General features: G+C 37.9%; 1 protein-coding gene across 1 annotated transcript in view; it reads right to left on the bottom strand.

Annotated features, from left to right (window-relative positions):
• CA8 (carbonic anhydrase 8) overlaps positions 1 to 16,804 on the bottom strand; it is a 49,066-nt gene that overhangs the window by 16,078 nt on the left and 16,184 nt on the right. Inside the window, exons 4-7 of the mRNA XM_039703051.1 lie at positions 10,988 to 11,083; positions 8,494 to 8,556; positions 7,092 to 7,140; positions 4,371 to 4,483 (exon numbers count right to left, since the gene is read on the bottom strand). Coding sequence (XP_039558985.1) covers positions 4,371 to 4,483; positions 7,092 to 7,140; positions 8,494 to 8,556; positions 10,988 to 11,083 — 321 coding nt within the window. The remainder of the gene's footprint in view (positions 1 to 4,370; positions 4,484 to 7,091; positions 7,141 to 8,493; positions 8,557 to 10,987; positions 11,084 to 16,804) is intronic.

The following is a 16,804-nucleotide window of genomic DNA, read 5'->3' as shown; positions in this document are numbered from 1 at the left end:
CTTTGTCTGAGAGCCCCTTAATTTCAAAGTTGTAATTTGGAGGGAGTTTATATTTTCCATTTCACGGGAGGCTCCTGCCTTCCTTAGCACACACTTGTCTTTTCAAACCAAGACATATGTGTGCCCTGCTGATCCCATTTCACTTCTCACCATCTCCTCCCAGCCCCTCATAAGTCAATGCTGTGGAGCACACCCTGCAGGACTGCCAGTGAAACAGATATTTTAGAGGCAGAGGGCTATGGACCCTTGGATAGTCACATACTTTTACCAGGAATAGCTACTTTAAAAATTCTTCTCCTGTCCAGAAGACATTAAGGATGACCCAAGCCTGTTCACACTGAAATTTGGGATTAAGTTCTAACCAGTGTAGAAGGCAAATCCACAATGTGAACAGTTGCATTTCTACTGAGTAAAACCACTCATGTTCACGTTGTGTAGAATTTTTCTTACCACTCATTGTATTCAGATCCTGAGCATTCTTCTGTTTCACTTACACATTTGCTGAAGAATAGAGTACACAATACTAGAATTTACATGTTTTCTATAAACATTTCTACATTTCATAATGTAGAAGCATTATCCCTCTGTTTGAAAATTTTACATGTATCCATGACATCTTCCAAGAGCATGGACCTACTTCCAGCACCCAGAACACCATGAAGCTCTGAGGGCTTTATTTCAGTTTTAGTACATAAATTTTGCACACTTCCCGCTACCGCTCCATATGGTAGTTACTCTTTCTGTCCTTTGGTAGATTTTAATTCTGAATGAGGTAGACAAAAGGACTAGAGACCATGCCAATCAATAAAAAACCAGTTAACTCTGACAATGAATACGGCAAAAAACCAGCTTCTTCTGCCTCATTGTTTAAAATTCTGAATGGCTTAGACAATGCACTTGGTCTTCAGTGAACCACAAAGCATACAGCTTCTTCTGCCTCATTGTTTAAAATCCCTATTCTGAATGGCTTAGACAATGCACTTGGTCTTCAGTGAACCACAAAGCATTTATTCACAAATGTCCCTTTTTTTTAATATGGACAGAAGCATGACTAAGTCTTTTTCACTATTTCCTGATTTTTACTTGCCTAATAGGAGTTTTCTCCCACTACTTTTCAGCAGGTACATGCATGTGCCAGGTGTCTCACAAAAAGAATCAACACAGCTCTTTCTGGGCTGTGCATTTCAACATAAATCAAGTGAGGATGAAAAAAAATCACAATAGGAGGACAGGAATATGCACAGAATAACTCATGAAGGACTTTTTCATGGAAGTGAAGTCTCATAACAAAGAAAATTGCTTCCAATGAGGAAACAGCGTTCCTCATGATTCCAGGAAAGCACATCCTGATGCTGCAGCCCTGAACTGCTCTTTTGCTATTTGTATAATCAGCACACTCAGATCTCCTTTCACTTAACTTTGACTTAGATCAGTAACATATCTATTCATCAGTAGGACTTTACTATCTGAAAATGTCTTCAGGTAAAAAAGAGGTTCTCTACTTTGTAATGGTCAGCCTATTGTGCCTATGTCAAAATGGTAACTTCATTGTTTCAAAATAACAAAATATGAAAATATTTTATGAGTGTGACCATGAAACAGAGAGGCAATTTTATTCATCATTTGCCCTTATGACCCGCAGTTTGTTAAGCTAATCAATACTGCTGTGCTAATTGCAGAAAATTAGGATGTTGTCTCCAATATATGAACTAGTGTGATCAGAGGAAAGAAACAAAACTTATTCCATATTATATTATCTAATTCTTTATTTACTTGTTATTGACATTCAGAACTTGATTATTTCATGGCCTGAAAAATGAAAATAGCCTTGAATTTGTCTCTCACTGCCTATAACCACTGATGCTACTAGTATTTATATAAAGCACTTGATAGTTCATTAGTATCCCAAAGAAGAAATTTCTACAAGGTAGTGACAAATGTAAAAATAATGTACTTAAACCTATTAGAAATGCATTTGCACTGAAATCTATGATTTAATACTACAAGCTGGCTTAGTAAAATTCAATACCTTAACCAGCCTTCCACAGAAGATTCAAATGGTATATCCTATACTACATCCTCTATATTCCACAGACAAAAGGCCTTGCATTTCTAATCTCTCCTGGGCAACTTGCTGTAGATGAACCTGCTTTAGCAAGGCATTTGGAATAGATACTCTCCAGAGGTCCCTTCCAACCCCAATCATTCCGAGGTTCTGTGATTAAATGAAATCTCTCATAGGCACTCATGCCCACATGCACAAAAGAGGCCAGATAGTTCATTGCAGCCAAAATGCTAATTACACTTTAAAATCTTGGAATTTTATCTATAGCAAAATATTCTAGAACTAACAAAATCTTAATTTGGGCATCATGGAGACCTCACAATACCTTTCAATTTACGAATCCCAGAATCATCTCCTCTCACCTACCCCACATTTATTTTTCATTGACATATTTATTTTATTGACATATTTATTTTTCATTGACATCTGAAAGCAACATCTGGTGAAACATAATTATTTTATGTCCCTTTTTTGCCCCTTGGCAAACGCCTTTCATGTTCTTAATAATTATCTTTCCTGCACAACCTTAACTTTAATGCTGCAATCATAAATATCACGGTGGAATGTTTTTCTAATTGATGCTTATCTATGACAAGAATAGTGGATCATCCTGGCGTGAGTCTGCTCCAATCCATCACTGGACTCCTGTGCCACCTCTCACCCATGTACAGTGAGAGTGGGAGTTAAAAGCTCCTCCATGACTTGCATGCCCTTCATCAGTGCAATGTTTTTGGATGGGGTTTGCACCTATCAAAGAAATGCAGGGACACAAAGCAGCTACCCCTCACCTAACAAAGGCCATGGCTGTGAATCTCAGTCTTTGGCCCAGGCATTACAAGCCACTCTTTTCCCCAGGCACAATATTCTTTTCAGGAGTCTTATCCCCTTCACACAACATTCCAACATCCTGCTTTCTTGTGGTAAATTAGTACATGGTAATGCTAACTAAAGTTGTATTTCTCTTCTTAATTCCTCTTTTGTTCACCCTCTTGCTGTCTCCCACTACACGTGGATGGTTTAAACTCGGCTCTCCTCTGTGCACTGACTGGATTAAAAAGGAATAGAGACTACAAAATCTGCAATTAGCAATATCATACTATGTCTCAGTATAATAGCTGTAATACCTTACTATGTCTCAGCTGTAATAGCTGGACTTTGTACATCTGATTAAGTCCCCTTATTTATCAATATACCATGTAGACAATTAACTGACAAGTTACAAAATGCACTGTCTTTAAAAGTTATTTTGAATCTAATAATGCTAACAGAATGCTGTTTACTCAGTAGTAAGTAATGCATTTACTCAGTAATAAGCAGCCACAAGTCTTAGCTTTTCATAAACAAATAACAGATTCATGATGGGATGGATTTAATTTGCAGCTATCAGACAAATAACTTATTGGGAGATATCCTATGAATAGACCTAGAATTCAGTTTCCATAAAACAAGAAATGCTGCCAATTTTAAATTGTTAATGACGTTAAAATATTGTGTTAGAATATAGTGTTAAAATTTTAAATTATTAAAGCTGAAAAAAATTTAATTTATCACCTTTTATACTTTTTACACATGCTTCAGAGCAGGCAATAAAAATGAATGCATTCAGCTTCAGGGATTCTAGGTGGGTTTACTTAAATTAAATGCACATTCCTCCAGCTGGGACTCACTGACTGTAGGAGAATATTCATCAGGAGTTTTCATTGTTTTTACTGGGATTATTTGTAGAAAGAGTTGAAAAATTGTACCTTGAAAGGCTCAGAACTGTCAGATTTAATTTAAGAAAAAAAATCCAAATATTTTAAAATACATATGCGTGAAATGAAATTTAAATAGGTAGCTTCCATTTGGCATTTATTATAAAACTGAATTTTAAAAGAGCCAGATAAATTAAATACAGTTCAGTGCAATCTAACCAACCTGTACTACATTAACGTTTTTCATTCTCCAGGACGCAGTGCCTCCCTGTGCTTTTTTTTTTTCCTTTAACATTAAAAAGCAGGGATATTTGAAAGCTTACAATTACAAAGAATTGAATTTCTTTTGCCCATTGAGTTCCTTTTTTCTTTTTTGTTGACTTAAATATAAGAATTATTTTAAATGCAGATGATAAATGATAAGGTTTTTCATCTCTGACCTTTGCGTTGCTTTCAGTGACTCAAAAGGTTTGACCTTTACTTGAAAAGCCATGTACTGATCTAATGGGATCTTTAAGGAGAACAGACATAACGTTCTGATATATACATTTGCACGCTATAACCTTTAGCTCATAACCATATTCCAAGGTCAATTTAAGCACAGCTGTTACCTGCACTTGGGACACAGTCAAAGGATAGCGAAATAATATCCAGGTGACACCTTCACTGCAGGGTGGAATGGTTAGAGAGCCCTCATACACCCAGTAGTCACGCAGAAGAGGATCTGAAATCAAAAGAAGCATGGAATTTTAATGACTATTAGGAAGTTAATGGTGTCTTTCAGTGACAGCTTATGACAGCTGTGGGCACACTCGCATGATGAAGTTAGTAAGCAGAAGCTAAGGTGTGAATTTATAACCTGCCAAGCACTGCCCACTACTTCCTCATATGAATGTATATGAGCTTGTGGTCATTATATTACAGTAAGTTCCCCTGCAGATGAGCATTTTAGATGTGAAAATGCCATTCTGTAGATGTGAAAAATAACAAGTGCACAGCACTTGAAATTAACACGGCAAATAAGCAATGTTACAGGAATAAAGTAATTCCTGTTAATGTCAAAAGCTAAAAAGAGACGTATTTTGAAGGCAGAGGGTCTGTGGTGATTGAATTTTAACTGACTTCCACATTTAGGATATGTTTCAAGAATTAATTTTATTTCATGTTTTAGAAAAAAAAATCAATGAAAATTCAGCTGAAGAAAAACTTTTCACTTTGCAATTCTGGTGACATATTTTTTGAGATGCACTGGTGCTTCCTACCTTTGAAAAGTGAGTTGAATTTCAGAGGGGAAAAAACATCAAGGTTTATCTTATAATTACATAATTCTTTAAGTTTATATATTTATTAATAGGTTGATGAATAACTGTTAGAATAAACAGTTGTCGCTGAAAAATTTGTGCAATATTTTGTGCATGCAGACTTTTAACTCTCATAAAACACATTTGATTTTCATTATTTTAATTTTAATTTCTCATAGATTCCAATCACACTACACTTCATAAGTGAGACAACACAGGGCTTTCTTTTCCTGCTGTAGGCCATAGAGCCTAAAAAGTATTGACAAAAGGAGAGAGAACTAAAAGAGTGTTTCTCAAGAAACAAACCTAGAGAGAAACTGGAGACAAAGGGTGGTTTATCATGGCATGGAGAGCCAGGGGTAAGGTTGTGACTTGCTTGACAAGGACAGAATGGGATACTGGAAACAAATAAACCTGCTTGGTGGAAGTAACACGTCACCATCATTTCACTACTAGCTCAGAGGAATATCAGTAGAATTAAATCTTGCTAATGAAGCTCGTGACTTTCAGCAAATGGATTTTGTTTTGTAGGTGTAATTTTCTTTCTCAGCTAGGAAATGATACAGCAAATCCATTGACAGCAAGTTGCATTATCAAACACTCAAAAGTTAAGAACTGCAAGAATTAATTCAGCCCATCCTGTGCATGCATTGTGGTACAGTGCTGTCACATGATCATGTGTGTCTTTTCTAAAGAATCTTTCATCATTTACTTGCAAAGACAGATTATTTTGTTTTGAAAAGTACATAATATTATTTAGAATTCTCAGTACAATATGAGGAATTTGGAATTATTTTTCCTATGCTATTGAAATCTTGCTTGTTAGAATATTTTCTCATTTTTCATATTTCTAATACACTCATTTCTCCAGTGCCTGAGAGCTTAAATTAATTCATTTATCCTCCCATACCCCTGACTGGTGAGGAAGGATAGATTATCCCCTCAATTTACAGCTGGGGAACTGAGGCAGAGAAGATGAGGTCAAATGCATCTATTCATTTGAGGTGTTCAATATGACATGCTTAGAACCTGATTTCTCAGAGTATTTAACTTTCTATAGCACATAATACAGTCAGAGCACTGCTCCCATTGACTTCTCTTGGAGGTGTAAGCACTCAGCACTTCTGCAAATCAGACCCCATGATCTCAAGTCGGGCACCTGGAAAATGAGGAACACATAGTTAGAGATGACCTGTGAGCATTTTAATTTTTTGTGACTTGATCAGCATCAAGCAGGAACTGTGAGGCAAGGGTCCTGTAAAAAACAGCTTATGGTCATGCAATCGGGTGATGTTTCACAATGGATATGCATGAGAGGCACAGGCTGCCTTAATTCTTGCAATTCCTAATTGTTGAGACTTGACTTTGCAACCTAAACAATATTCTTTTGATATAATTAATATAGTTTAATGTAGACCTGGGCTACTTTGAAAAATTCAAGATTCATCTTGCCACTATGACAAAGTTTAGCTCAAATGAATTCCTTGCAGAAACATTTCTCTTTAGAAATGTTTGGGTTTTTTTAATGTCACATTTCTTATTGTTACTCTCTAATTTTTAGCTTTTAGTAAGTTTGAATTTGCCTCCCTTTGTCCCTTCTCATTTTTTGCTATACAACTGTCATTGCATAATGGAATTGTCTTCTGATTCTGCCAAAAAAATTACCTTCTTAAGTGGGTAGCCTTACACTTCCTATTTTATGCCCAAGTAGAGAAAGGAATATGCACAGCTGTCTCTCTGGATGGGTGGGTAAATCCTCAACAAAGCTAGCCATAGTGTTGTCAGCAGTGCACAGATAGAGAATCACATCCCACTCACATAACAAAGGTGCAGATTTACAGTAAATTCCAATGGGAATTCACCAGTATCCCTGTTAGGATGGGCATTACAAAAATGCATTACCACCCTATGGGATCACTCAGGCTTGCAGTTTAGGCTAGGCTTTAGATTAGGATTGTCTCAGCCCTTGCAATCAGCTACTAATCCACACACGAAAAGTAAAAAAGTGCAAAAGTAAGCAAAGGCACCTACCTGGCAATAAAGAGTTGGGATTAAAACAGGGTATTGTTTTGGACTTTCCCTGAAAAAAGGAATACAAGTCAATCTCATCTCTAGCTTCTAATTAAAATGCTGATGAATGCCGAGGTAAAACACATTCTGTGTTCTTTTACCATTAAGACTTGAATTCCTGTGGAAAGCAACCTCACAAAGAGCACCCATTTAATCATCATTGCATTTCTCCTTGCAGCTACACAAACAGATAGATTTTTATCCTATTTTTTCTTTAATTTAAGCTTATCCCATAAATCTGTTAACTTTCTGCCTTTAGCACGTGGACTTCTTTAAGGTCCCAGCCTTGAAATTCTCTATATGAAATTCACGGGTTTCATACAAAAAGAGTTAAAAAAACAAGGGCCAAAGTGAGCTTATGTAACTGATATGGATAACACTTAATAAAATAATGCTGGTCCCACATATTTAATACAAGAAAATGTTATGTATGCCAAAGTGTGTTTGATGCTGACCCTTTGAAAGGCACCATTATAACACAGTCACAAAATGGTGAGGCCTCTCATGACCTTCCCCTGCTCGGATATTGTCTCAGTAATGAAATTAGAGTTCAATACACTATTGTTTTCTCTGACACTTTCATAAAGAAAGAGTTTATAATATTAAAAATCATGCCTGAAGTTTAACATATAGGATTTGAGTAAAAGATTTCAATTCCTTTCTTATTTTTCTGCACTTCAGCATCTGCTGAAGTGAATGGTAATCTCTTCAGACCAATAAAAATATGTGTCATCAATACATCTCAAAATCCTTTTAAAATCAAAGGAATGTATGATTATTTCTATGTTACAGATCATGAAGTAAAGAGTTGAAAGTAACTTGCCCAAGGTCATTTAAGATAGTGTCAACATTTTAGAGAGCACTCAAATCTTCTTAGTCCTGCGAGGATTACAACCTGTCCTCCACAATCCCCAGACATAATGCACTTGACAAGTTGGCATTGTGTTTTTGCTGATTTCCCTGCAAGTTAATATGGGTGCTCACTTCATCTGTTCTTTTCCTCTACAAACTAAAACCAGGTAAGTTTGGAGACATGGCTGCTGGTGTTCACTAAACATGTTGCAGTGCTTGCACTCACACTGACTCCATGGAAATCACTGGAAAGGTAGGACTTGCAAGCAGTTACTGGTATAGATCAAACTTTCTGGCCACCAGAAAAGGAAAGAAGTATAAAAAATATATATTAGCTGAATAATATTATCAGAATAAAATGCTGAGGTTTTCATGCTGGCCACCAAATGATGGCTTTTATATGAGGTTTTACTACAGACACATCTGAAATCTTTCTCTTGACTCCCTACAGACCCTTTGCTTACTCTCTCTCTGGTCATTAAAGGAAGCATTTCTTCAGACAATGCCTTACCTTGTACTGGATGTCCTGAAGAATTTCAGTTACAGCCTTTAGGCCCACATGCTCTTTTCCTATCTGAAATGCAGCAAGCAAAGGTGAATTTCAGTATCTTGGTATTTCAGAAACTGTGAGGCAAAACACAGGTCAACCAGAACAGTAAGTACTATAGCTGTTTTTAGTTTAGCTACATAACCTTCTGTTAATCAAATACACTGATACATGACAACTCCAAAAAATTAAATCATTATAAAACCACCAGCCAAAAGTAAACAGGGCTTAAATAACTTTAAAGCAGAGACAAACTCACAGAACAAGAGGAAGAGTCAAAATTACATCTGGCAGGTTTTTATTAACCCTGTTATGCAGCACCTGTTCTATGTGGAGTCAAGTTCATGCAGTATTGTGGCATATAGATGCCAAGCATACAGTTTGTCCTTACTGGCTTTTGCCAGAAAAGTAAACAGAAAGGAACAGAGTGAACAAGCATAACAGAAAAATTTTGAATTTGTTCCCATAGCATTGCAAATCTGGCCCAAGTTATCTCTGAAGCTCAGGGGAGTTTTTTTGAGCCTGCAGAGCACAGAACAGCAGATTCCCTCTCCCACAGCATCTCTGGGATGGTGCCAGTGGAAGCCAGGCTCCAGCAGGCTGCAGCACTGCCTCTGCTGAACGCCTGTGAGGAACAGGAGATGGGGCTCTAGAGAAAGACACTGAGATGAGAGATTCTAATTTTATATGGACGCTGCTCACTCTGCACACTGAACTCAGCTGCTTCTGACTCAATTCACCCATTCCAGGATCCTAGCTTTACTTTCAGAACAAAATCAGAAGAGGCAGAATGGCCTTCCACTTGCTTTCTTTGCCAACGTGTACAAATACAAGGTGAGGAAATAAACCAGCATGAGTGAGAATGGGAGAGCTAGACCCTCAAAAGTCTGTTTGCTTTTTGTTTCTCTTGGAATAGAATGACACAGTAGCCATTGGAAGGAAACAACTGAATGTCAACAAAAGGTACTTTGTTACTTCTAGGAATTTAAGAGCATTTTCTTTTGTTTCAACAGAATTTCAATTTCAAACATTTCAAAGTGCGTAAAAGATATTGAAGTCACTTCAAAGATGCTGCTTCTAAATAAATCCCCAAGGGCTGTCACTTAAATCAGTGAAAATATTTTCATTGACCTTAAAATAATGTATTTTGAGAACTATGGTAAAAAAAATATTTTTCCATGCCTTTACCAAGAAAAAAATAGTCACCAAATTTCCTCTCCCCGTTTCTTTAATAAACAGCTTAAACATTATTTTTCCTTGGTCAGTGGTAATTATGCCTCTCTTGGCTAATGAAGAAGCCTTTTTGGAATGCTTACAAACTCTGTGGTTTAGATGTGGATGACAGACCAGAAATGGAAAATGTATCATTGAAGTTTCAAATTTATTTAAGACCTTATATATAACTTTCTAACTGATTTGAAGGTTACCTCTGCTGGAATGAGAAGGTGACTTACATAAGCAATTATCACACAGCCCTCTAGGACACAAAGATGAAGACTTTCTAACTTCCATTTTTAGCAGTTCTATCTGAGTGTTGAGGCACTAACCAATGTACCTTTAAATTCAGATGTAAAGCTCAAAGGCACTCATAAACTCGTTATGAAATACGACAAATTAATAATATCACTGTGCAAGAAAATCCATTTGATCTAAGGATGAACTTTAAACCTCTTCCTCCAAACCCATTTAAATAAAACAGTTTGCCATTTCTCATGAGGAAGATGAGAATCTGGTGTTTGAGGATTAAAACTAAAAATCTTTATAAGGTGCAGACCTTGAAAAACCTTCGACAGCAATTAGATTATAGTGCTAATTTCCTAGAATTCATTCCACCTTGTCCCCAGGAAGCTTTAAGCCTCCTCATTGCAGGCTTTTCTGAGGGTCTCTGGAAATTCTTGTTAACACTCTCAGTCTCTGAAGAAGTGGTACGACTCTACCTCACATTTGTCCTGTGTGAAGAAACACACTTGTCCCCGTGCTCAGGAAAGCACAATTCTAATACCAGTTTTCAGCAGTGCCAATGGCTTTGTAGGCCTTTTCTTTAATCTTTCCTCCTCTCCTCTGTCTATATCCTCAACCCCTGAACAGCAGACCCAGCCAGGAATTAATAGAAATACGTGACAGAGATAGTGAGGCACTTGTTCCTCCTGACAGCCTCATTCTGCTCTCAGAGGAATGAAGATTAGATGTCTGCTTATAGCCAGAGTCCCAGAAAGGTGCCTAACTATGTATTATCCCTTCTTTAACTAACATACTTCCAATATCCTGTTTAAACAAGAAGTGATTGCTTAGCACACATATAGAAGACATGACTGAAAAATATCTTGCAAACAGAATACCGGCAGTCATACATTGTTTTCTTTCATGAAATCATTAAAAATTAAATAACATGGAAAGGACCTCATTATCCTCAGACAAATGAGAGTGCATCAGAACAAGTGTAAGACAGGAGACTTACCTGCACAAATAAAGCAATAATAGCTATGCCGTGCTTCTTCCCTACTGCCTCATCAATGCTGCTGTACAGTGTGGAGTTCCAGTGCATTAGATGAAGCTAAAACAAAGCAGTGCAAACATAACAATAGAGAAATATGCCTTGTAATTAAAAACACCAGCAATTAACATCAATTAAAAAAGCCTCAGCATGTTGTGTGTGCGCATGCAGGGATAAGTGGATTTACTATTTATAATACATATTGTAAATATCAGGAACACCAAGAAAAAAAACCAGATAATGTTGCAGATAAAGTGATGTACAGCCAGTTACAAAAATCTACACCAAAGGTGTGAATTATATACTATACTAATGATGATTTAACAACTCTCTCAATCTGAATACTGAAATAATATCAGCTAATGAAATCCACCAACACTGCTCCTCAGCCAGCCAGCTCTCTCCCAAGGTAGGAGAATTATTATGGACATAGGCTGTCCAAACACACATTAGACTGACTGACTGTACTATCACAATGCCACTTGTCTCACACACTACCTCCCAAGACAAATCATTCAAATGTCACTAGTAAGAGTAGAAGTGATTTTGGAAAAGGTTAAACACAGAGAAAATCAAGCAAAGAAAAGTGGCTTGAGGATCACCTTAGGGGTGAGGTTGAAAGAAAGAGATGGTAAAGAGCAAAGGAGCCAATGCAGGAATATATGGGAGGCAGTAGACACTGGATAGTTAACACAAAATCTGTTGTGGTGAAGTGTCACAGCATAATATGGGAAGTCGAGTTTGAGAAAAGAGCTGGAAGGCAGACTAGGAAGAAGTTGGAAAGGGAAGAAAGAAGGGAGGGAGATGAGGGGGAAGAGAAAAGTGTTGGAAAACAGTGACATTTGGAAAGGGAAGGGAGAGAGGGAGGAAGAAAGTAGCCCACAGCTACACAACTTCTAGATATACAAATGCTCCCTGTAAGAACTAAGCCCATGGATTTACTTGGTTGTGTGCATTTTATCACGAATGAAAAGCTTTGTTACACATTTGGTTTGCCTTTGGATTTTAAAGCCAGAGGATCAAATAATGAGATCTCGGTCTCCGAGGTCTTCTCTCCAGAAGAGCCTGGCGTTCGCACCAGCTCCCCGCTAGAGGGAGATCACGGAGTCCCACAACCCGAACAAAAATCCTGATGTTAAGAGGGAAATGTGAAAGAGAAATTGGTTGTGGTGACTGCAGGGGGGATGGCAGTGTCCTCAGAGCTACGAGGACTCTCTTGGCTGGACATGTCAAGGCCAGCTTGTCCCTTGGTGGCTGAAACTACAGCACTGAGGACAATCCCCAGGCGTCCAGGGACCATGGCTTTGCCTGTGTCAACAGACAGGTCTTGGCTAAAGCTGCTGTGGCATTCAGCATGTTAACATTCCCTCAGAGGTGAAGTCTAATCTGACATCTGTCTGTGTTCTGACAACAGCACATTTTCTCTAAACAGATCTGAAAGTAAAATGCTGAACCCCAGAAATAGGAAAATGAACAAGCACCTCAAATTGTTCAAGCAATGACCCCAGTTTATCCAGAAACAGATTGTCCTATCTTAAGCAGCAGGTTCATCAGATTTCCCTATGATAAGGCTGCATTACCTAGAAAAGTGACATCAAAACCTCTGTGTAATGCTATAAAATGTTAAGAGCTCTAGAATTAGTCGGTGCAGTACATATATATGTAAAAGTAATGTTGAAACCCCCAGACTAGGTTCAGGTTTAGTAATCAACATCACTAAAGGAACTGAAAAATAGGCAATCAGCACTTTCTGGTCTAAAAGTTTCTGTAACTTTGAGGGTCTGCTCAAGGACGTTTAAATTCCACAGCGGGGTCCTTGGAACATCATCATTTTGTACTGGGTTACTAACACCCAAAATAGAATTAATTTCTGATATGTGATTTAAATTCCACAGCAGGGTCCTTGGAACAGGATCCATCATTTTGTACTGGGTTACTAACACCCAAAATAGAATTAATTTCTGATATGTGTTTAAAATGCTAAAGATGGCCATAATTACAGTGGATTAGTGATAAACTTTTCACACAGCAGGTTGCAAACTTGCTGTCATAAACACTAAAGAAAACAGGTATAGAGCAATCCTAGCCCCATGACAGTAGATGGCTGGGGAGTACAACAAAAGTGGTCAGGCTCATGTGTTCTTTCTACATAGCACCCCTGACTGGTACTGCTAACAACAGCACACTGGATGCACTGCAGTGTATTTGTTACGTTCCCATGTCCTGACTCAAGGTAATATTCACAATTAGCTCTTCACAGAAAATGTTCTGTCATTAGTGATTTACAAACTGAAATTAGAAAGGCAACCTAATGGAAAATAGTAATTAATACCATGATATTTCCAAACAGCAGGCCAATGTATCATTTAACTCTGTAAGACCATGCACACACACTCAAATAATTAAACGCATTTGGTTATGCACTTAAATAAATGGAAGTCAAATTATTTCTTCTACAAAGCAAAGAAAATGTAGCTCAAAGCAGGGCTGGGTAAGTACATGGAAAAGTCATTCAGAAAGTGGTGCAAGGAAGTAGTAGGTGTTTGTAGTAAAGAGTGGGGGTTTTTTAAATCATGTTTTATCCTGTATATTTGTTACTCTCTGGAGCTGCTCTGACTTTTGTGTGTTCTTTTTTATTAGTAATGTAACATCAGACACAAACATCAGACAACAGTTTTCAAAAAAAGATGGCAACAAGTCCAAAAACATTACAAAATCTGAACTCTTGAGAGCACAGACCACAAAAAACATGGCCTATAACTCTTGTTAATATTTATGGGAATCAGATGTGCACAGAGGAAAGATCACAGTGCTTTCACAAATCTTGGAACTGTCACTATGATATAATGCTCACGGACAACATCATATCCATGCCTCTGTATCTCACAACTAGGAATAATCATGGAGGCTAATAATGTTCTGTATTTTGGTAACCTTTTTACATTTATTTGAGACAGCTGTTTGAAAAATGCTCACTCACAAGGGATGCCAGCCCCTGATATGAACATAACCATGCAGGGCTTTTTAAACAATCAGTTACAGTGCATTGGTAGCTTCCCATTGTGTGGTTTTCACTCAGAGTACAAAGCAGCCACACATGTCAGTGTGGCAGGAAAGGCTCTGCTCACCTTGTCAGGTAATGTTTGGATACTTTGCAGTTATGATGGCTCTACACAGCCAAAATGAGTCAGCTGTGCTGTTACTGATTATCGTGACTGGCTTGACATGCCAGACAGTATATTATTACAAAATAATCAGAGAGCTATCAGAAAATCCTTAGCACTCAAAAAATCCACTTTTCTCTTGGATGAAAAAAACCATAATTTTGGGCCTTTTAACATTACAGCTGTAAAGCAAAGAATTGTAGTAGCAGCTACTTTAAAATCAGATAAACGGAAAACTCATGAAGGCAAATAATAATAAAGTGCTGATAAAGTTGATTTGCTCTGAAGTGAACAGCTGGATAAACTCTCCTACACAGTGAAGATTAAGAAATCATTCCAGGTAGCAGAGCAAACCCCCTGGAAAGATTATTCTGTATGGAACAAATTCTGAGAAATTTCTCAATTTTCACCCAGACCCCTCTCAAGCAAAAGGCTACTGAACCCAATCCTTATTTAGGAAAAGTTGACAGACATTAAAAAGGGGCCTGTCTCAAAACAAGACTTCCTCTAAACTTTCTAAGGACCAGAGATTCTGGCTTCAAAATCAATAAACATTTATCAAATTAAAACCCTATAACTTAAATCCATTCCTTTCTTTACAGAAATACCTTTGTCAATATGAAAAGGCTTGATGGTAGATTTTTTCACAAAATTGGAGTCAACTTAAATCCATTCCTTTCTTTACCACAGAAATACCTTCTTTGTCAATATGAAAAGGCTTGATGGTAGATTTTTTCACAAAATTGGAGTCCTGGGATGACAGATTCTGGCAGGAATCAGAGTCAATATATATGACCTATCACATTCATCAGTTCTGGAAACCAGTGTCTCAATAAAAATCACAGTTGCAAAAATGTACATTTTTCCCCTGTCTGGGGCACTGACTGCTCTGTGGAATTCTGCAGGGTCTAAAGCTCACTGAGAGCAAAAATGATCTTTTAAGCTCCGTTGATGACCTTTCTTCATTCCCAGCTCACAGATACAATATATAATGACAGGATAATTTATGTTGGAAGTCACCTCTGAAGTTCAACTCTTTCACAGCAGCACCAACTTCAAAGTTAGCTACTAATTCAAAGTCAGATCAGGTTTTTCAGGTCCTTGTCCAACTAAGTTTTGCGTATCTCCAACGACAGAAGTCTCACAACCTCTCTAGATAACCCATTCTGTGCTTGACCTCCCCATAATTTATTTCTCCTACCTAATCAGAATGTCTCCTGTTGCAGCCTGTGTCCCTTGCCTCTTGTTCTTTTGCACTCCTGAAGGCTCTCTGAGCACAACCATGAATTGCCTGCGACCACCAACTCAGCATCTCGTGACTGACTCCTGAGTGATGCCTCTTTCTCAAAACCCCTCAGTTATCCACTTGTTTGGATGACCATGTTTCACCTAAGCTTACTTTCAACTAAGCTTGCCCAACCCTTAAAATGTCAGGAAAGTTGCTAGTAGCTCTGTCCCTTACTGTGACCTACTGGTATGCATGTGTCACCCAAATGTCAGACCAAAAACAACATAGGCTAATTCCTTACAGGAAAACACATCCTGAAATAAATCAGGATACCTCATCTGTGATGAGGTATCTGATTAATGGTACAGGGAGAAGAAGAACTCTGCACCAGCATTTCTGCACTCTTGTATGATCCTAATGTTGCAAATTTGCTATGAACCTGCACAGTCTGGAAAAAAAGCAGCTCATATGTTATAACACCTTTCTTTATGAATACTTACTGCTAAATTACTGAAATTCTAATTTGCTGCTCAATGTGCTGTGTTTCCACTGGATAAGTCAGGCAGTTTGGAATAGAGTGCCAAAGTCATGCTCCATAGGAGTCAAAAGGAAATGTGCCAACAGCAAAAATCCTCCTGACCCCCCTGGCACCAGAACCAGGTTCTACAGGGGCCTGATAAAACCATTGGCAGCTCAGGCAGCAAGAGACAACAAGAAACACCTGCCCAGCCTGGGTGTAGGTCCTACCTCAACTTAATTGGCAACCATAACACATATTGCAAGAGCTTGTGATGTGGGGGATTATTCTGTTTAACAGGCTCCTGTTTGTACTCTATGCACAGTAGAAGACCATAATTTTTAAATAATTCTTCTTTAGATCGATTGGAACATCTGACTGGGACACAATCATCAGTGGGCCTGCTTGAAACTGTGCAGCTGGCACAATCAACCATTGCATTTTTTCCACTCTCTACACTCTTGACTGAGAAGCTAATTATTACAAAAGCGTCTTTCTTCAGTGCATGCTGCATCATGTGTAAATTAATCTTCTAGTAACCTTTGTTCCTTGCTCAGAACTAGGATATACAGCAATTCCTTGCTAGTGGTGTAACCAGCTGTTACAAGCTCCACAAAAGTTCACTTAGTCTAATAATATTAGAGGATAAAAGGCACCTCTCAACAAATCTCTCAAGGATGCGAGATTTGTCATTGCTCTCACATCTTCCCAACACTTATTTCAATGCATACAGACTATACATCAAAATACTAATACAGGAATACTCTATCATGATGCTTTAAATCAGAGGGGCACCTAAAACATGTCAGTCTGGAAATTTTGAGCAGACTGGGTTTTGTGATATTTCTGTCTCTGCTGAGAAAGAGTGTAGC

The sequence above is a fragment of the Passer montanus genome, unplaced genomic scaffold (genome assembly GCF_014805655.1).
Source record: "Passer montanus isolate IOZ18808 unplaced genomic scaffold, ASM1480565v1 scaffold16, whole genome shotgun sequence".
NCBI classification, from domain to species: Eukaryota; Metazoa; Chordata; class Aves; order Passeriformes; family Passeridae; genus Passer; species Passer montanus.
Note: the sequence above shows the minus strand (reverse complement) of the source record. Positions and strands in the feature narration are given on the sequence as shown.